Source organism: Dermochelys coriacea, chromosome 9 (genome assembly GCF_009764565.3).
Source record: "Dermochelys coriacea isolate rDerCor1 chromosome 9, rDerCor1.pri.v4, whole genome shotgun sequence".
Lineage (NCBI taxonomy): Eukaryota > Metazoa > Chordata > Testudines > Dermochelyidae > Dermochelys > Dermochelys coriacea.
In genome coordinates, this window is record NC_050076.1 from 65,597,142 (window position 1) to 65,618,567 (window position 21,426).

Genomic DNA, 21,426 nt, shown 5'->3' on the forward strand with positions numbered 1-21,426 from the left:
AAGAAATACTTCCTTATGTTTGGATTAAACCTACTGCCTGTTAATTTTATTAGGTGATCCCTGGTTCAGGTGTTACATGAAGGGGTAAATAACCACTTCCTTGTTCACTTTCGCCACACCAGTCATTTTATAGATCGCTCTCATAACCCCCCTTAACTGTCTCTTTTCCAAGCTCAACAGTCCCATTCACTTTAATCTCTCCTCATATGGAAGCTGTTCCATACCCCTAACCATTTTTGTTGCCCATCTTTGGGCTTTTTTCAATTCTAATATATCTTTTTTGAGATGGGGTGACCAGCTCTGCCACCAGTTAAAGGTGTGGTTGTACCATCATCCAGTTATACAGCAACATTATGATATTTTTGGTCTTATTATCTATCCCTTTCCTAATGGTTCCTAACGCTCTGTTCGCTTTTTTGACGGGCACGGCACATTGAGACGATGTTTTCAGAGAACTAGCCACGATGGCGCCAAGATCCCTGAGTGGTGACATGCTACAGCTAACCCAGACTCCACCAGTGTCCGTGCAGCCAGGGTTAGGCTCTCCAATGTGTATTACTTAGCATTTATCAGCCTCTCGCCCTCTATCACGCGAGTCCTTTCCCGGCCCCCGAACGCGGGTCGATGCGAGCAGGGTATGACACGCCCTGGAGTAGCCGAGGAGGGCAGCGGGGTCTACCCCATATCGGGGAATCACTTAGCCCGCGCGCAGCCCGGCGGCCTGGAACTATGCGGAGAAGCTCCGCCCACTGCCACCTCACTGCCCAATAGCAGGCGAGGCAAGCGTTACCACAACCAATCCGCATCCACCCCCGCACTCGATCCCCGGGGAGCTGACACGCTGCAAGCCGCAATGCTACGCAGCCGGCGGTGCTGACTCGCTTCTAACCCCGCCCCTTCCCCTTCAGCTGCCACGCGCTGCTTGAAGGCAGCGCGCATGCCCGCCCGCCGGCCCCGCCGCCACTCCGTTAACAACTGGCGGCGTCGCCTGGGCTGTTGTTTAGCGCCAGAAAGGTAGGGGGCGGGAGGCCGCGCGCAGACCAGCAGCGCCAGGCCCTGGCGCGTGCTCTTGCCCCACCTACTTTTTTCTGGTTAATTTGCCCGCTGGAAGGGCGTTTTAACTACGCCCCTTCGCGCCTGCCGACCAATAAGAGCCGGGTGGGGGGGGAGCTGGTGGTCGCTGGGGAAGTTATAAAGCGAGGTGCGGCTGGCGGGAAGGGGAAGATGGCGAAGTAGACGCATGTTGATCTCTTGTGCTGTCCCCGTCAGCACCCCCGTGGGGAGAGGCGACTGGAGCCCGGATCCCAACCCGGCCCCGGTGTGAGGCGGAGGGAGGAGGCCGCCGCCGCCATGCCCAACATCAAGATCTTCAGCGGCAGCTCGCACCAAGATTTGTCCCAGAAAATCGCCGACCGCCTGGGCCTGGAGCTCGGCAAGGTGGTGACCAAGAAGTTCAGCAACCAGGAGACATGGTAAGGGGGGCCCGGGAAAGACTACAACTCCCGGCATGCCACGCTGCGCACCGCTTCTGAGGGCTGCGAGGGCGGTCGCTGCGCGGGGTCTGCTGGGAATTGTAGTGCGTTGCGGGGACTCCCGGTCTCGGCAAATGGAGTCCAGCCTGGCGCCGGGGCGGGGCGCTCCATCCCCAAGACCTGCCCCTGCTGCTGGGAGTAGGTGGCTGGGCGAGGGCCTAGCGACCTTCGGAAGTTGCTGGGTGGGAGTCCCAGTGCCTTGTGGGAGGTGGGGAGGTGAAAACGTCCTTGGGACGTGGGGGGTCTGGAGCCTTGGGGCGTTTGCTCTGCTGGCTGAGAGTAGGAGACTCCGCCGTGGCCGTCTGCATGGTCTGCTTCAAAACAAAGTGTCTGGCTTTCTTGGGGAGTGTTGTAGCTCACTCTGCCTGAGTCTGCAGACAGCCCTCCAGTGCCTCGGCTCCTGCAGGGCAAGGCTCAGGTCAACGTTGTGCTGCTTGGGAAACCCCCGAGCAAGGACTGGGGACTAAAGCAGGGGTTCTCAAACTGGGGGCTGTAATCCCTCAGGGGGTCACCAGGTTATTACGGGGAGGGGGGGTCACGAGCTTTTAGCCTCCACCCCAAACCCTCCAGCATTTATAATGGTGTTAAATATATTTTAACATGTTTTTAATTTATGGGGTGGGGCTTGATATGTGAAAGGGGTCCCCAGTACAAAAGTTTGAGAACCCCTGGACTAAGCAGTTCCCAGGGGGAAGTGAACACAGAGTGGACATGCTGACAAGTTGCTCTTTCAAAGGACTTTGGTGTGTGGATGCTCTTGAATCTTAACTAAGGAAGCCACAGAAGAATAGGCTTAATTTGTGGAAGATAAAGTTTAACAACAGTGAAAAGAAAAGGAGTACCCGTGGCACCTTAGAGACTAACAAATTTATTAGAGCATAAGCTTTCGTGAGCTACAGCTCACTTCATCGGATGCAGATTGGGGGGCTGTCTGTAAGCAAGGACTGGTCTGTCTCCCAAGATCTGTGAGAGTGATGGGTCGTCCTTCAGGATAGGTTGTAGATCCTTGATGATGCGTTGGAGAGGTTTTAGTTGGGGGCTGAAGGTGATGGCTAGTGGTGTTCTGTTGTTTTCTTTCTTGGGCCTGCCCTGTAGTAGGTCGCATCATCAAGGATCTACAACCTATCCTGAAGGATGACCCATCACTCTCACAGATCTTGGGAGACAGACCAGTCCTTGCTTACAGACAGCCCCCCAGTCTGAAGCAAATACTCACCAGCAACCACACACCACACAACAGAACCACTAACCCAGGAACCTATCCTTGCAACAAAGCCCGTTGCCAACTCTGTCCACATATCTATTCAGGGGATACCATCATAGGGCCTAATCAAATCAGCCACACTCTCAGAGGCTCGTTCACCTGCGCATCTACCAATGTGATATATGCCATCATGTGCCAGCAATGCCCCTCTGCCATGTACATTGGCCAAACTGGACAGTCTCTACGTAAAAGAATGAATGGACACAAATCAGACGTCAAGAATTATAACATTCAAAAACCAGTTGGAGAACACTTCAATCTCTCTGGTCACTCGATCACAGACCTAAGAGTGGCTATACTTCAACAAAAAAGCTTCAAAAACAGACTCCAACGAGAGACTGCTGAACTGGAATTAATTTGCAAACTGGATACAATTAACTTAGGCTTGAATAGAGACTGGGAATGGATGAGTCATTACACAAAATGAAACTATTTCCCCATGGTATTTCTCCCTCCCACCCCACCCCCCACTGTTCCTCTGATATTCTTGTTAACTGCTGGAATTAGCCTATCTTGCTTGTCACCATGAAAGGTTTTCCTCCTCCTCCTCCCCCCCCCCCCTGCTGGTGATGGCTTATCTTAAGTGATCACTCTCCTTACAGTGTGTATGATAAACCCATTGTTTCATGTTCTCTGTGTGTGTGTGTGTGTGTGTGTGTGTGTGTGTGTGTGTATATATATAAATCTCTCCTCTGCTTTTTCCACCAAATGCATCCGATGAAGTGAGCTGTAGCTCACGAAAGCTTATGCTCTAATAAATTTGTTAGTCTCTAAGGTGCCACAAGTACTCCTTTTCTTTTTGCGAATACAGACTAACATGGCTGCTACTCTGAAACCTTCAACAGTGGAGCATCTTGTGTAATTTGAGAGCTCTTGGATGGAGGTGCAGGTGTTAAACAATGGACCCACACTATTCATAGCTGTTCTTGCCCCTCCTGTGGCTTCCACTGAAAAACCAGAGTGATTGATGCCATATTATACTATAGGAGCATATTTTATCATAGACTACATACACTTACACTTATCTTTACAGCGAGGGGTATGCTCAATATAGAGAGAGTGTATTTAGGTTTTCAGAAAGCCTTTGACTGGGTCCCTCACCAAAGGCTCTTAAGCAAAGTAAGCTGTCATGGGATAAGAGGGAAGGTTCTTTCTTGAATTGGTAGCTGGTTAAAAGATAGGAACAAAAGGGTATGAATAAATGGTCAGTGCTCAGAATGGAGAGAGGTAAATAATGGTGATTAGGGTATGGAACAGCTTAATAAGACTGGGACTTCGTTTTAGAAAAGAGATGACTAAGGGGAGATATGATAGAGATCTATAAAATCATGATTGTTGTGGAGAAAGTAAATAAAGTATTATTTACTCATAACACAAGAACTAGGGGTCACCAAATGAAATTAATAGGCAGCAGGTTTAAAACAAAAGGAAGTATTTTTTTCACACAGTGCACAGTCAACCTGTGGAACTCCTTGTCAGAGGATGTTATGAAGGCCAAGACTATAACAAGGTACAAAAAAGAACTCTATAAGTTCATGGAGGATAGGACCATCAATGACTATTAGCCAGGATGGGCAGGGATGGTGTTCCTAGCCTCTGTTTGCCAGAAGCTGGGAATGGGCGACAGGGATGGATCACTTGATGATTACCTGTTCTGTTCATTCCCTCTGGAGCACCTTGCATTGGCCACTGTTGGGAGACAGGATACTGGCCTAGATGGACCTTTGGTCTGACCCTGTATGGCCGTTCTTTATGTGATTCTCCTGCTTGTGTACACGTACTTGAGCTAGCGTGACTATGAATAGCAGTTTTCAGAGTAGCAGCCGTGTTAGTCTGTATTCGCAAAAAGAAAAGGAGTACTTGTGGCACCTTAGAGACTAACAAATTTATTAGAGCATAAGCTTTCGTGAGTGAGCTGTAGCTCACGAAAGCTTATGCTCTAATAAATTTGTTAGTCTCTAAGGTGCCACAAGTACTCCTTTTCTTTTTATGAATAGCAGTGTGTGTAGCTGCGGAAGCATAGGTTGTGGCAGCAATGGTATGTCTTAGCTGTGCCGTGTACAAACCCACCTGAAACCTGGTACCCACTTGGCCTGGCTAAACTGTGGAAGAGCTTTGTGCAGCTTGAAAGCTGGTCACACCAGCAGAAGTTGGTTCAATAAAAGATATTACCTCACCCACCTTATCTCTCCCATGGGGCATCTTGATACTGTATCTGGGGGTGGCTTTGCCATTGCACTAATCTGAATACTAGATATTTGTTCAGTAGTTTTTATTTTTTAATAGTGTTCTGCCTCATAACTGTTGCTCTGCCAAACTTCTAGAAAAACTGTAAGCAGCACCGTAGGAGCCCCAAGACACTAGCTAAGTAGCATTAAATAAATATTGCTTTTATTTCTAAGTACAGTAAAGATGCTTGTTATCAAAGACTAGACTATTGACATTCAAAACTTGAAACTTAGACTAAAGAATGATTTTCCAAATGCAAGGACTATTAGGGTGTGTCTGGTACATCCAATCACACTGAAGAGCATCTTTTGAAAGCTTGATACAATTACCACTAAAAGAGTCAATGTTGATATTTAAAGCCTTATTATGATCACTTAGCAGCCCATGAAGGTAACTTGAGGCTTTCATCTCTCTTGTGCTATTGCTTTAGTGTCTCTGCAGACCTTGAGAGTTCAGGAAGCAAACTCTGAACTGCTTCCCTGATTGCAGACAAGATAGTGAACTTTTGTTTGCTTCTATTGTTAAAGGATATTAGGTTGTTTAGGATATTAGAAAGACAAGGAGGGTGAGGTAATAGCTGTTTTTGGACCAACTTATGTTGGTGAAAGAGACAAGCTGTCAAGCTTTAAACAGAGCTCTTCTTCCGGTTACTGTAAACTAAAAAGCTTGTCTCTTTCACCTACAGAAGTTGGTCTGATAAGATATTACCTCACCCACCTTGTCTCTATAAAGAACTTTTGAGTTTAGTTTCTGTGTAGATAATTAAAATAGTCTGAATTCCTAAGCACTATGAATCTAACTTTTTCCAAATCTCTAAAATCTACTATTGCCCTTCATGCTGTGTTCTGTCATTCTTGATCTCTTTTGAAAACAGCACATGCAAGTTCAGGGAGCCATGGATCTAACATGCAGTTATAAAAGTGCATTGCTTCTGAACAACATAAAATGGGCATGTGTCTTCACAGAAGATGGATCATGTATATTCACAGAACACAAAATATATATATGTGCTCACCTACTACATACCCGAACCGGAGTAAAGGGTTACCTGCGAGGATCCTGTTGTAAGCGCTTCAGAAGTAGGAGTCTTGCAAATATTTTCCAGGCTGTATATGAGAATGGAGTGCACAGACACATCAGGAGAAAGAGTACATATTTTTTCATTGCATGAATATGGGCTGTAAGTGAGACCCCAACAGGTAGGCGGCTTAGATAAAACTTGGCAAAGGAGGGGGTTTGTTTACTGAACTACAGCTCATATCATTACACCGACTTCACAAGCACTCTTATCCTTCCAGCTGGCTGGTCAAGTTCTTAATATTAGCAAATTATGCTGACTGCATAAGAATAGCACATGCTGTTTCCTCCCTATCAGTCACTAGGGTGTTTACCTGGAGAGGTGACATTGGCTGCCTAATCAGTGCTTCTTGGGCTTTAACAAGAGTAGCTGATCCTGATTTTATAGCTCACAGCAACAAATATAAGAGGAGACAAGAAGTTGAGAAATGTGTGAGGGAAGAGAATGGGCGGGTTAATTCCTTTTTATGAAAATCTGGGTATGCAACAAGACTAAATGTAAAATGAAACTGACCTCAGCATGAGTCGCATAATCTCTTGCAACCACTTGCCTGTTAGTAACAACCAATGTCATTGGCTGTAGTCCATAGTGAAGCTGTCTCCAGAATGTTGATGTGTGTAGTACAGATGAGGGGAAAATTGCCCCATTTCTTCCTCCATGGATTGTGGGCTTTCTAGCTATTTCTAGTCTTGCTGGATTGTCCTCTCAGTTGAAACATTTTGGAGCAATCTGTTCCTACATAAGGCCTTTCACAGCACTTCTTCAGACTTCAGGTTTGATATAGAATCCACTGCCTCATCTCCCCCTCTGTTCCAGGGGCAGGCCTCTCTGTACATGTTTCTAAAGCTGTCTGGCCATTTGCTGCTGGCACTAAGACCTCTGGCATATATTCAGAATCCCTTCAGCAGGGATTACTGTGAATTATATCCATGAAAAAATTAACCCTGAATGCTGTCTCAGAACAGGATGTTGAAGGGTTCTCGTTCATGCCAGTAAATTGCTCTTAAATGTTACTTATGTTGTTTTCCTGCCCTGTGGGTTCTTCTAAAAATTTGGCTCAGAGCTTGTTTTGCTGATGTGCCATCACTTTTTCCTTTTTTAAAAGAAGCCTTGTATGAGTGAAATTGTGTTCAATGGCTCTCCTGTTTGACTTGGAGGAACTTAAGCGCTCTTCGGGGGGTGTGAGTACATTATATAGAGATCTAAAATAGAGGCCATATTTTTTGCTGTACTGGCTGAACTGGTATATGTAATCAAAATGAGCAATGTAAAATACAGTAGATTCTGCCTATTAGCAGATCTTTGACTGCCAGCAAAACATTGCCGTTGTCCAGCTGTTGCTAATAAGCAGAAGGCAGTTTTGCAGCCAGGAAGCAAGTGCTGGGATGGCTTTCTCTGGTTGCAGCCCTGCAAACCTGCCTGTGGGGAGGGGAAATGCAGCCTGGATACTGGGGCTTTCTACAGGGAGCTGGAGGCCCATGGGGCTGCACTGTACCTCTCCCTGCACTTTCCAGGGGTCGGGGCTCAGGACTTCCCAGCACTTTCTTCCCTGGGTGCTGCTGTTTGGTATGCCACAGCCTGGAGAGCTCTTGGAGAGGTACCATGCAGCTCCCCTCCCTACTACTGGCCTGCTTGCAGCCTCCCCTCCCAGCCCTAAGTCACTTACCTCCTGTGCAGGTTTGTGGGGCTCTGCAGCTAGGGAAGGTATGTCCCACACTTCCCTCCCTGGTGGCAGCCTAGCAAACCTGCTATCAGGTGGAGCTTTTCTTCCAAAAAGTGTTAAGTGGCATGTTGTTGCTGGTATCTGAATCCCATTAATATTAAATATTAAGGGATGGGATTTGTTCCCAGCAAAATGTTGCTATTAACTGGAAGTTAATACTGTATCTGGGTTGCTATTAAAAAAATGTACTGTACCGCAAATAAGCAACTGCCTTTCTGTTGGGCCTTGTTGATAGGTTACTAAGTTGCATGGAAATTGCTGATGCAGGCTGCTTGTTGTTACCAAATTGTATTTGGTTTGTGCTTTTAATTTCACTTGTTTTTTATCTCCACCTGCACCTAGTGTGGAAATAGGTGAGAGCGTGCGTGGGGAGGATGTCTACATTGTGCAGAGTGGCTGTGGTGAAATCAATGACAACCTGATGGAGCTTCTCATCATGATAAATGCCTGCAAGATCGCATCAGCTAGCCGTGTCACTGCAGTCATCCCATGCTTTCCTTATGCTCGCCAGGACAAAAAGGACAAGGTAGTGCAAACAGGAGTTCCATAAAGGAATATGCCCATCTCGTTTCTAGCCACCTGCCTGTGCTTCAGAGGAAGGTGTGCAACTCTTTGGTTCACAGATTTGTGCAGAACTGCAGTGTGTAAGAGAAGGGCAGGGGGAAATTATTTTAACATAGCCTATCACTTTTTGATCTTGACATGTGCCAGCCTTACCCTAATCAGTGGAATTGCACATGCTGTCTTGATTCGTATAAATGCGTGTTCCTTTTGGAAACTTACCAAACTATTTTCCTCCCTGGATGAAGTGTGGGTGTTCGTGAGAATTTGGCAGTTTTAAGTAAAAATTGAAGAATATTTTCAGACTTTCCGGGAGGGAGAGGCTTTCAGGGAGGGGGGCTGAAATGTATTATTTCTTTTAAACCCACAAGTGAGTTTGCTGTCATCCAAATTAATATGGCTTTTTCTTGTACTAGAGTCGAGCCCCAATTTCTGCCAAGTTGGTTGCAAATATGCTGTCTGTGGCAGGTGCAGATCACATCATCACCATGGACCTACATGCTTCTCAGATTCAGGTATGAACTGAAATTTGGGAAGATGACACTTTTCAGATGTAGACAAGGAGATGATACTTCTGCCTCACAGACCTTGCCTGTGGAATGGTGTAGGCCAGTAGGACAATGGCAGGCAGTGTTCATGTTGCATGACATATGATCACTTGTAAATAAGATTGCTGCTGTTCTTGATTCACCAGGCAAATCAAGGCCCTACGCTCAACTTGAGGGTATTTCCTATGTCTGGTTGGTTATAATGTAATAACTTTTGAATGCCACATCTGATAAATGCAAACATTTCAGGGAATGTTTTAGGCACCGATGGGCAGAATTCTGTTGATTTAGGTAAAAATTGGAAAACCGGAGGGGGGAAATGGGGAACACACAGCCCCTGGCATCTGAGTTAGGAGAGCCAGCAGCTTCAACCAGGTCTGTTGTCTGTTTGATCAAAGAACTGGTTGATGGTGCCATTACATGTTCTGTCCGAACAATACCTACTCAAAGCTTTGTCCGGTAGTAGAGTTTAAAATGTTGGTACCCTTAAAGGCTTCTTTCCTAGAAAGAAAAGAGTTAGTGGTGGGGGAAGATGGAGATGGAGGTGCACATAACCCCTGACATGGGGCAATTGGAAGAGCACATGGACCACCTGGTACAGGTTGGGTGGGGAGGCAGTGGCATGGGGAGGAGTACAGGAGAAACGGAGTCCTTGGTAGCAGCAGAGCAGGAATCGGTGGTGCACAGAGCTTCTGGCATGCAGGGATTCCAGGGAGTCCCTGAAATACAGTGGGATGGAAAGGTGGCACACCAGAAACTCGTGAGGAGAATACAGAGATGCAAGGTGCGTCCTCCCTCCAGTATGTGCAATGAGCTCAGTCTCCAGAAGCAGTGAAGTGTGACCCACTAGTTTAATATATTCTGCCTTGCAGCTATTGCCTTTGAAGACCTGGGCAGGTGGCTCATATTTCCCTGTTTCAGCTTGCTCTATGCAAGTATTGAGTCTTAACTTGAGCCCAAAAAGGGGGTGAGCAGGTAGGGTTGGTGTTTCTTGCATGTAGGAGATAGATGCCTGTTTTTCCAAGTATTCATCTATGTAGTCATCACCCACTGATAGAACAGGATTGACTATCTTTTGGCATTTGGGCAACTTGTGAAGTTTCCCTGGAAGCTTCTGCTGAGGTAGCGTGAAGTTGGCTGCATCCTGAGCATGAGGCCAACCCTCAATTTAAAAAACAAACGAACAAAAAACAGTGCAAAAATCTTTGCACTGGCTTCCTTGTTTGCTCAGTTGTAATGATGTTAAAGCCCATATAGTTATCTTTATAACCAAACAACTAGCTGCTATCCTAATAGATGCTGTTAATGTCCACATCAAGTCCTTGCTAGAATGAGATTGGTTTCATGTTGATCAGCAGAAGTGCATAACAATTTAAGAGGAAAGGGGTGTCATTTTCTGTGAGCATTAACCCACTCTCTAACCCTCCATAGCGGAGGACAATGGTCTCTTGCATTAGTATTCTGTGTATCCTGAAGATTACTGCCCTTCTATTAATGCAAGTGGAAAGGAGAGTTTGAATAATAGTGCTATGAAAAGACCGTGGTTGGAACCTTATTATTTTCAGGGCTTCTATTGCTCTCTACCAGGTCCATCTTTGGAATTTGACCGTCAGTTATGCAGAGTATATCTACTCCTGTTTGTCTTACCACAGGGTTTTTTTGATATCCCTGTGGATAACTTGTATGCAGAGCCTGCTGTACTGAAGTGGATCAAGGAGAACATTGCAGAGTGGAAGAACTGTACTATTGTTTCACCAGATGCTGGTGGAGCAAAGAGGTGAGATATTAGAAGCGCCAGAACTCAGACTAGTTGACAGTAGTATATCTGCACATCCATTTTAATTAGTAATGTGGGTTTTTTTTGGTAACAATGTAAAACTTCTGAGATCTGGAAGTGTTTGCTACTCAGACCTGCTTCCCAAAAACCACAGTCAGCATTCCCCTTTTGGCAGTTGGCTTGGAGTAGCCTTATATGTCCTCCTAGAGAATTTACAGAAGGCTAATCTTGAAATAGGTTCCTGAATTAGACACTTGTCTAAGACATAAGTGCTTAGACACTTCATTGTCCATGCTTGTTCCTCAAACTGTAAAGTTATTGCATATTCCATGTAAAAGTGGAATTCCCCATGCATGATTGTTTAGAAAGAAGGGACTGGAAAAGTAAGTGCAGCTTTGTTTTCAGGCAGGAACTTCAAAACATCTGCTATGTTATAATGTAGTAGCAGATTGAGATACTGTGCTCGTTAGTGCAACACTTTGAAAATGTGATCTCTTCGCTTTGTAATGTTTTCCACAGCAACTACAAATGATAGAACGAGGATATGTCCTTAAACTAATGCTGGAATATTTCCCTAAGTCATACCCAAACCTCTGTGCTTACTGCCAACATCCCATTTTGCAAACTGTTAGAGAGTAATTACAAACCCAGCAGTGCACTGCTGCAGTGCAGCCAGATGTTTTGAACATCCGCTTCATCTTACCATTAGCTATCATTAGAATTCACAAAATATACTAACCTCTTACATGTAAAGCTATTGATGTGGCTTGTTGTTAGTGCCAGCATCTGGAATGCCAAACCAATTAGCTGTAATCTTTGCACAAGATTTTCAGATAAATCACATTGCATTCTGAAGTCTTGTAGCCAAGGTTTTCCTCTTCCCTGATCATTCTTCAATGTCTTCAAAGTAGGGAAGAAAGCATCGCCATTTGGCAGATGGGGTGGCATGCACCCACAGGCTAAAGGTAAAGTGGCTTGTCTGAGGTTGTACGGAGTCTGACAATCGGGAGGTTATGAGCTATCAGCACTATACCCCAAATGAATAGACAAAGGTAATTTCTCTTGGACACCTTTATATAAACGTGAACATTAGCACAAGTTTAGCTAACAGATTTAGTTAAACCCATGAGAACCACTATGTGGGCACAGACTCAGTTTAAACTAGGCTTACTTTGATTTTATCTAAGTCAGTGTTTCTCAACCTGTTTGTGCTGGCAACCCCCTTTGGACTTAAAAAATGCAACACTCCCCCACCTTAAATTCCATTAAGTAAATTATAAATAATACTCAGTGCTGGGCATTAGGGGCTGGCAAACAGGACAGTTCCTAAGTTACATGCTTCAGCCTTGCGCAGCAGGGCTCATGCATGTAATTTAGTTTCACGGCGCCCCATGCAATTGTTCTGCTTGCCACATCTTAATGCCAGCCCTGCACTTGCCACCTTCCCCCCTCCCCAAACATATGCCGTGATCTCCTGATTGAGAAACGCTGATCGAAGTCCATTAGGATTCTATTTAAGTTTAACTGACATACAAGCCTCTTAAACTAAGGCCATGTATGTGCTTCCACTATAGTTGGCAAAACTTATGTCACTCAGGGGTGTGGAAAAGACACTCCCCTCTCCCCCTCAGTGACATACATTTTGCTGGCATAAGTGCTCATGTGCGTAGCGTTATCAGTGGGAGAGGCTCTCTCATCAACATAGCTACCACCACTCTTTTAGGTGGTTTTATTATGTTGATCGGAGAGCAGTCTCCCATCAGCATAGAGCAGACATGCAAGCTATCTTAGATCAGTGCAGCTGTGCCACTGTAAGCTTGCTAGTGTAGACATGACCTAAGAGTTGGGGTTGCACCGATTTAACTAAATCAGTTTAAGATCACGCCTTTAGTTAAACTAGTGCAACTCCACATGCAAGCAAGGTCTGCCTAGTATATTGATGTGAGGGGTTGATCTTCAGCAGATACAGAAATGGTTGCAAACCAGACTCCAGTTTGAAGATGATGGAAGCCCTAAACTTAAATTAGAAAATTCATTTAAACTGTTTAAAACAAACCCTGCTGTGTCCATGAGGGGTGTGACACACCAGTTTGATCTGATTAAGTGACACTAAAGGCCAATTGGCCAAAACAGATTTCAGACACGTAATCTATGTACAAGATAAATATAATTTTGTTTAGTGACACACTAGCTGTGGCATCGGACGTTCTTCTAGAATATAAATCAGTGGGTCTCAATCTTTTCTGTACTATGATCCCATGTTGCAAAGCTTTTGGTCCCCCTCCCATCTAGCCATAAAGGGAGGGTGGTCATAACTCCCCATATAATGAGCGGCCTCCAGTTCTCTAGGAATTTTTCAAGTGCAGAAACACTTAGCACCAATCCTTATGTATCCCAGGCACGTTTATCTGAACAATAAGTCCCTGTTAGAACCTAGTCACAATGTTTCATGCTGCCAGGATCAGTAGTAACCAGAGGATAGTTTGGGTAAATAAAGTTCTCAGCAGGGAACCTGGGTTTGGGAGACTAGGGGGTCTGCATCTTGACCTTCTGGAGAAAAGGGGAGTGAAACTGATTAATTGGGCAGATGTAGAAGTCATGGGCTCCAGTTTTCCCGTACCTCCTTCTGTAAACATTTGCTTGAGTTAGAAATTAGTTTACTTAAAGTGTAAAGCTTTTACATTGAGATGCCTAGATAGCATAGTGATAGGCACATTAGAAATGCCTTGATGGCTAGAACTAAATTACATAATTGAGTTACCTTGGACTTAATCAGAGTTAATTTCATTAATCTGCCTTAAGTGCACTATTGTTACATAACACTGAGTAATGGCTAGCGTCCAATGGCTGTGTCCAGAGAGAACTGGCTATATTTAACATAAAACTAACACTCGGACTGTCTTCACCGACAAGGGGTGTTTTTACAGTGGGATAGAGGTCAGCTATCCGGTTATAAAAACATAGTGGAAACAAGGCAGTTCAGTTTTACTGCCAGGTAAACCAAGCGAGGTCAGTCACAGGCATGGTGGGGGAGTATTGTATAGTGCTGATCTTAGTTGGCTAGCTCATGGTAAACACTATAACTGCCTTGTTTTCCCATAGGATTTTACAGCAAGATAAATATTTGTGTTTTGTTGTAAATCCTTTTACAGCGAAGAAAAAGCCTGAATGTCATTTAGAAATGTACAACTGTCTTGGAAAGGCAATCAAACAATCAGCTGTAACTTTCTGACCTAAAGTTACCTGGTGTTCTCCTTTCATTCCTTTCTTCTGTCTTTCCAGTTGTCTTTTTTTAAGCTTCTCCCCCAGTAGACTGGAGCAATTACGAGTTTAGTGTGTGGAGGGATGTTGTAGCTGCTTTCTCATTAATTAGACTTTGGCCTGCTTTTTATTTGTGGATTCATAACCTGGGAGTGGTAGCTCTTGATATTTGGAGAGAAATAGTGACATTTCAGATGTGTGACTTCAAGAATATATGTCCTAGTAACCATGTGCTTGGTCATGTACCTGTGCAGAACTCCAGGTAATCTTATGCCATGCAGAATTAACCACTTCACAACTGTGTGATATGCAAACAGTCGGAGGGGGAATTGCAGTGAGATGACATTGAAATCCTTGTTAATAAGTACCAAGTATTGAGGAGATCGCATGTCTTCTCTGTTTTACCATCCTCAGTTGGTCTTGGTTTTGTTTGTTCTCAACAGGTCAGCAAATTAGCTACATACTTGGTATCTCTATGCTATCTTTTTCCTTTTAATTTCCCACTTTTGCTCCGACTAGTGAAATTATGCCTGTTAGCAACTTGAAATTTTTAGAAAAAAAAATCTAGTGTGGACAGGGCCAGTATGGTCATCAAATAGGTTCACTTTCTTTCAGTTATTTAAAGTGAAACTTTATCAGCAAAACACACTATTTAAAGCTCTTGACAGACCCCAAAAAAATGCAAATTCTTAATTTGCCCTGATCAAGATTAAAGCAAAAAGAAAAGGAGTACTTGTGGCACCTTAGAGACTAACAAATTTATTAGAGCATAAGCTTTCGTGAGCTACAGCTCACTTCATCGGATGCATGAAGTGAGCTGTAGCTCACGAAAGCTTATGCTCTAATAAATTTGTTAGTCTCTAAGGTGCCACAAGTACTCCTTTTCTTTTTGCGAACACAGACTAACACGGCTGCTACTCTGAAACCCAAGATTAAAGCATTCATGAAGGCTCCATCACCTTAATCCAGCTCCTGCAGTTGGGGGACAGCAGATCAAAGGCTTCAGGGTAATTGATCTTAAAAGTAGCTCCACCTTCACACAGCTTTGAAGGCAACGGTATAGTCAAAATAGACAGAGAGCACATCTTCTCTGGATTCATCAAGGACAGCAATATAATGGAAACTGTGACCATTTGCTGTCCATTCAGTCTTGGAACAGTTTTTCCCTTCTCTTGCCAAAGTTTCCTCCATGAGGAGTGCAAGCACAATCTGGAAACCTCACACGCTCTCTCCGCAGAGTGACATCCATTGCAGATCGGCTGAATGTGGACTTTGCCCTCATTCACAAGGAGCGAAAGAAGGCTAATGAGGTGGATCGGATGGTGCTGGTGGGTGACGTGAAGGACAGAGTGGCCATTCTGGTAGATGACATGGCAGACACCTGTGGCACCATCTGCCATGCAGCAGACAAGTGAGTGAGGAGGTTGAGTGTAAACTGCGCATGATATAAACTTGTTCTTGCCTAAACTGCTACATTGCAAATAACAACTAACTTGTAATGGAGTTATGTCTGACGATGTGTTTTGGGGTCTTGGACTGTGAGTCAAATAAGTGTTAGTAAACAGTGAGTACAACTCTCTCCTCAGTAGCCCAGTTTTCAGGGCTACATACAGATTTGTACTGGTTTAAAAATGCACCTTTAATGGCACAAATGTGTGTTTAAAAAAAAAAGGCTTCTGTCTTCTAACTGTCATTTCTCTAATTCTGCAGTCACTCTAGACCCTGAATTTCTGATGTAAAAGACCTGGAAAAAGTCTTAAACCTTCCAAATTAATTTTATAGGTTGTAAAGAAGCAGATCTGTACAAGAGCCTCATGTTTTGCACAGATACCTTTGTGTTTGCCATTGGCAGTCTAAATACTGCATGTAGGAGTACTTCTTACTAAGGCTGTAGATCTGGTCTTAAAGCCCAAAGCTGAAGACCAAGTTCTTCAGATACACAGGTTGCTTACATAAGAGCACCCTGGAATATATTAGATCTGTAAAACTGCTTCAACCTATGTGGGTCACCTAATGACACGGCTTGGCATCTCCCTTGATCTGAGACTGCACCCTCCAATCAAGCCATTAACATAATGGGAAACATCAAGTGTAGGCCCTCCATGTATTGTGGGGACCCAACCCCCACTCGTCTTCCACCCCTCACCTTGCAAAACTTGCCTTTTGACCCTGTCATATTTGTTCCCTTCTAGGCTTGTATCAGCTGGAGCCACCAAAGTTTATGCCATCCTAACTCATGGGATCTTTTCTGGGCCAGCCATTTCCCGGATCAACAATGCCTGCTTTGAGGCTGTTGTAGTCACAAACACAATACCGCAGGAGGACAAGATGAAGCACTGCTCCAAAATCCAGGTGAAGAGCTACTTCGCTTTTGAGCTTGAGGAGGTTGGGGAGTGGATGGTAGCTTAGGTTTTCCACTTGCTTTCCTTTTTGGGAAGGGGTATTGGGGTTGGTGCATATCTTCAGTCCTCTTAAAAGTGACCTGCAAAGCCAAAGGGCCAAACTCATTTTTTTTCCCTTCTCTAGAACATGAAAAAGCCTAAAAGGTCATTTTAAAAGCTTTTTCTGCATTCTGTTTTAGAAACAGATCTTGTCTAACATGTTTCTCCTGAAAACCGAGAAGTTACTAGTTTTGTGGCATGAGATACAAAGCAAGTGAAACCAGATTGAGGGGTATCTAATTTTTATGTAGGCCATCAACCAGTTGGAAGAGAGGATCTTAAAGATTCTAACACTCTACCCTGGCCCTTTCTTTAAGCACAGAATCCGTGATCCACTCGTGTGCATCATCCAAAGGAGACCCCTGGCAAAACAGAGAGGTTGGGACTTTCTGTTCCTAATACTTGAAAAGGGAAAAAGTCTTGAAGAGCCTTTCAGATGGAGAAGGATGCACACCCATTTTTTTTTCTCCTCTTGGGTCCCTTTTATTGTTTCTTAGCATTTACAGAATTTAATGTTCAAAGCATTATAAAACGTTAATTAAAACAGATGGAATAGAATGCTGGCAAATGTATTGTATTGTGTACCCTGCAGCATGTCTTACTGTTAGCCACTAGGAGTAGTCATGGTGACCCATAACAGGCCCATGAAGCAAAGGTGAAGTGCTTTGTGTATTACACAAATAGTAAAAGGTTCTGGAGAATGCAGGTGTTTACAATAGTTTGCCCATCTTTATCATTTCCATGTGATGATCTCAAAGCAATTTACAGACACCAACCAATTAATCTAATGCCCTTGTGTGATTGGTATTCACCCCTTTTCATTGACGAGGAATTGAAGCATTGTTTGCCCTAAGTTTATATGACAAGTTGGTGGCAGAGGTCAGTACTTCTAACTCTTTGCCCTGCTGTGAACACTAGCAAACACCATTACACTGTGATTATATTGACAAGCAAGTTTAAGGCATTTTCAAAAGCTCCTTAGAATTTGTAAAATCTATTAGCTCCTGTCCCATTTGCAAATCACTGTCAGTGAGATAGTCTGAACGTTCAGTTGCTTAACTCAACATCTTCTAGGTGTGTCTATGGTTGAACATTTACCAAAATAGCTGTCCTGAATAGTTATGCCAGGATAGTTGTTTCAGTATAACCCTCAAGTAGACACTTAATCTGGAATAAGAGCATCCACACACACAGTTATTCTGGAGTAACTATTTTGATAAATTTCCAAGTGTAAACTAGTCCTAAACTGTGGAATTCATTGCCACATGAAATTGAGGTCAGGAATGTAAAAGTATCCAGAGTTGTCATAATAAATTCTAACATATTTTTAAGCCTCAGGCTTCAGGGTTTAAATCCATCTCTTTAGCTGTTGGACAGTAGGATGAGACCTAGTGAGAGGGCAGATTACCCCACATCTTCCTACGGCAGGGTTCTTAGAGCTTACTCTGAAGCGTCTGGCACTGCCACTGTCACATAGGACACTAGTCTAAATGGACCTCAAGTCTGATTCTATCTAGCAATTCCTGTCCCACTCTTAGAAAAGGCAGAATGGAGCAATTTGCACCAGGACCTTCAGTGTGATATGAAATGTGGTGTCCTGTCATGCCTGCTTGTTTAGAGATTTTGTTGTTTTCCCTGTATCTGACAGTCTGCTACAGATCTGCTTATGGTTATCTTTGTAATGGTGGAGCTTGTGCCTTGAAGATTCCTTATGGCTTCCCAGCCACTCGAAGTCCTTGCATAGTCTTCCACCAGGTGACTGATACTTTTTCCCTCCCTACAGGTGATTGACATCTCAATGATCCTTGCAGAGGCCATCAGGAGGACTCATAATGGGGAATCTGTCTCCTACCTATTCAGTCATGTCCCTTTATAACAGATGCTGGCTGCTGCTTGTGTGGCTTTTTTTAAAACCAAAAGTTGTTCAGCTAATTATAAAGTTCATTAGAAGACTCTGCTTGTTCCAGTGCAGCTCTCCATAGCTCCTCCTCTGCACACATCAGGCTCACTGAGTCTGAGCCCAGTTCTGGGAGGGGGTGAGGTGGGGGGCACACATATGTAATGCTCAGGCTCCTGCCAGTAGCATCCCACTGTGGTCTCCTCAATAGTTTAAGCTTCCAGTAGTATTGAGTCAGCACTGCAGATCTCTGGAAAGCAGAACTGACACAGCCAATTACCACAACCTATTTTTGGAGGGGAAATTTTGTCTATGGGGAGGTTAGACTACTTTGCATGCACACCTGGATTTTTTTGTATGGGAAGTAGAACTCCCAAGGATGTGCTGGCCTGGAAGTACAGCAAGAGTTCAAGGGATTGCTGACCCACATCACTTATTCTGTACCTGACAGAAGCCCTTAACGAGGGTGGTATAAGGAAGTCTTGTATGTTGACCAGGTTTCTGACAAGAAGTGAGGCGCTACGGGGTGGGACAGCAGTTTCCTCTTCCGGAAGGAGATCAAGGATCTGTGACCTGTAGCCTGGAGTGCAGCGTGTTAAAACCCTGAATTCAGATTGTTCTACTGAAGAAACTTATTGCCCTCTAATTTTCCCCTCCTTTGCCAGGCCATTAGTGAGTCTAGCCTTCCTGACCCTTTACTGGACTGGATGTTCCTTGGACATGTATCTGCAGAGTAGATCAACATGGGCTGATATTTTACTTCCTATTAGAAGTTTTATTTCGATACATTTTAGCCCCTTTTCTCATGAAGTTTCTGATGTATTTTGTTCTGGTTGCAGCGTTTGCACCCCACCTTTACTCTTTGCCATGGCCGATACCAGAATTGGCCATCTCTGCAAAATCCTCTTTCCCCCACTCAAGGAATCTTGGGAATGTTAATGGAGGAAGAGGTAGGCTGCAGGACTTTGGAGCCCTTAGGAAGTGCTATGAATGGCTGAGTCAGCCAGCTGTTCTTCATATAAGGTGCTCAATGATAGTAGGTCAGGTGAGACTTGTTCCCTCTGCAGGTTTTATTGACATTTTCTCAATGTCACACTTAACCCCAGACAGTAACTTTCCTAAAGTGGGAAAAGAAGAAACAATCAAGCCTAGAGCTGTCTACAGTGCTCCTGCCTGTAGAATAGGCATCATCCAAAACTTGAATGCATGGTAGTTGCACCATCCCACAACAAACGGTTAAACCGGTCTTTCCTGGACTCTTACGGGGTAGCAGACCAAGCTGGTTCTTGTATGCATTTTGCTTTTATAAACAGTCTTGTCTAACTTTGTAGATAGGGAAGGAAGTTATTTGGAGTCACTTGTATCTACAGCCAGTGTCAGGTGAGGGATTTAATGGGGGGGGATAAGCGTAGCTACCTGGAAAAAGCTGGCTATCTAGATTTGGAGTGGTTCTTTTAGTAGTTAGATATTGTCTTTTTTAAGTAAGGCTTCCCCCTCTCCTCCCTAAAATTTTTGTCTTGCAGCAACTTAAAACCCTACAATGTAAGAAGTGGTTGTTTTGGGTTTTTTTTGTATAAGAAGTTGGTGTTTGTCTGGAAAGTGTGTATGTTTGCTTCTTTGCTTTGCATCCTGCATTGAGCTCGACTGAGGGTCTATCCAGGACTTCTGCCTCCTACTTTGAAGCTCCTGCTGGTTCACTGCTAATACATTGTGATCAAAAGTCAAGAGCAAGGACATCAAAGCAGTGTGAGGATTTTCAGCAGCATTTGTGTTAAACTAAAACCTCAATGAAGGAATTAAACTTTTTTGTTTAAAAAAAAAATTACATAGACTTTTTTTTGTAATTTGTAAATGTTTTTAAAGCAAGTATGGTTCTATTAAGCCTTTGTATGTGCTGTTATTGAGAGCTTGAGCATCCATAGGTTGGTGGAGGACAGAAGAACTTTCAGTTCCTTTGTACTAGCAATATACCACTTGTGTGGAAGAAACTTTAGAGCCCAGGTACCTTTGCTAGGGGATGCATTAGTTTCATATCAGATACATCTGATCTTAGGCAATTCAGTAAACATGGTAGCTCAGCTAGTTGAGTTATGGGTGCTAAATGCAGTTTCTGTTCTATTCATGCAGTATGATACCATCATGGTATCTTGAGAACTTGTTCTGTCTAAATACCGCTCAGATATGTGATGACATTAATTGGATAAAAATAACCGTGCATTTGAAATTGTGTGCTTCACAGGTTTCTTTGGAAAGAGATGAGGGTACGGGTAAGTTGCATGACTGTCATAATAGTGACGTTAAGAACCTTTCTTTAGTGCACAAGGCACTGATTCACATGAAAAATGTTATGGGGGGAGTTGGGAGAATCCAAACGCTACTTGAAATGTACTGCCTGCCCCTCCATTGCTAACAGGCACACCAGTTCTGTTTTGGACAGTCTCACTGTGCATAGTAGAACTTAGTGATTTAGCAGCACTGAAAAGCACCATTTGACAGGGAGGTATTGATTTAAAAATAGGGCTGTCAAGCGATTTAAAAATATTAATTGCAATTAATCAGTTTTAAACTGTTTCACTGTTAAGCAATAATAGAATACCATTTATTTAAATACTTTTGGATGTTTTCTGTATTTTCAAATATAGGCTGGAGGCTCTGGGCTTCTGCCTCCCTCTCCGCCCAGAGGTATGCTACATTAAAAAATTGATTTTGTTTCAGTTAATCACAGGTGTTAACTGATTGACAGACCTAGTTAAAACTGTAGTGGGTGATATTGCTTGGATGGGTGTGGGCTTCACTGGATAAAAGAGCCTCATACATCAGAGGCCTATAGTGAGAGCAATTAGATGTAATTGACAAGATTCCCAATTGCTTCCTGGGGTTTCCATGTTCAAAAGCAAAAAATAATATATTCCTATTCTAGAAGGACATTCTTCATACCTTTAAGGGAAACAGCTGCTTCTGGGTGACTAAATTCAGATGATGCAATCTTAAAATGAAATTAAGAGGTGCAGATGTCTCGATATAGATTTGCATGTCCATGATTCTTATAGTGAAATTAAATACCTCTTCTCCCAATCCCTCTTGCATTAGATTGAGTGCAGTAGCATTGCTCAAT

The 21,426-nt window shown here is 43.8% G+C and overlaps 1 protein-coding gene across 1 annotated transcript; it reads left to right on the forward strand.

Annotated features, from left to right (window-relative positions):
- The first annotated feature begins 819 nt into the window (after positions 1–819).
- Positions 820–20,133, forward strand: PRPS1 (phosphoribosyl pyrophosphate synthetase 1). Its single transcript, XM_038416844.2, has 8 exons — positions 820–1,014; positions 1,270–1,472; positions 8,169–8,352; positions 8,804–8,902; positions 10,588–10,712; positions 15,211–15,384; positions 16,166–16,325; positions 18,198–20,133. Exons 2-8 carry the CDS (start codon positions 1,351–1,353, stop codon positions 18,288–18,290), a joined length of 957 nt encoding a protein of 318 aa, XP_038272772.1. The 5' UTR covers positions 820–1,014; positions 1,270–1,350; the 3' UTR covers positions 18,291–20,133.
- Positions 20,134–21,426: the final 1,293 nt, after the last annotated feature.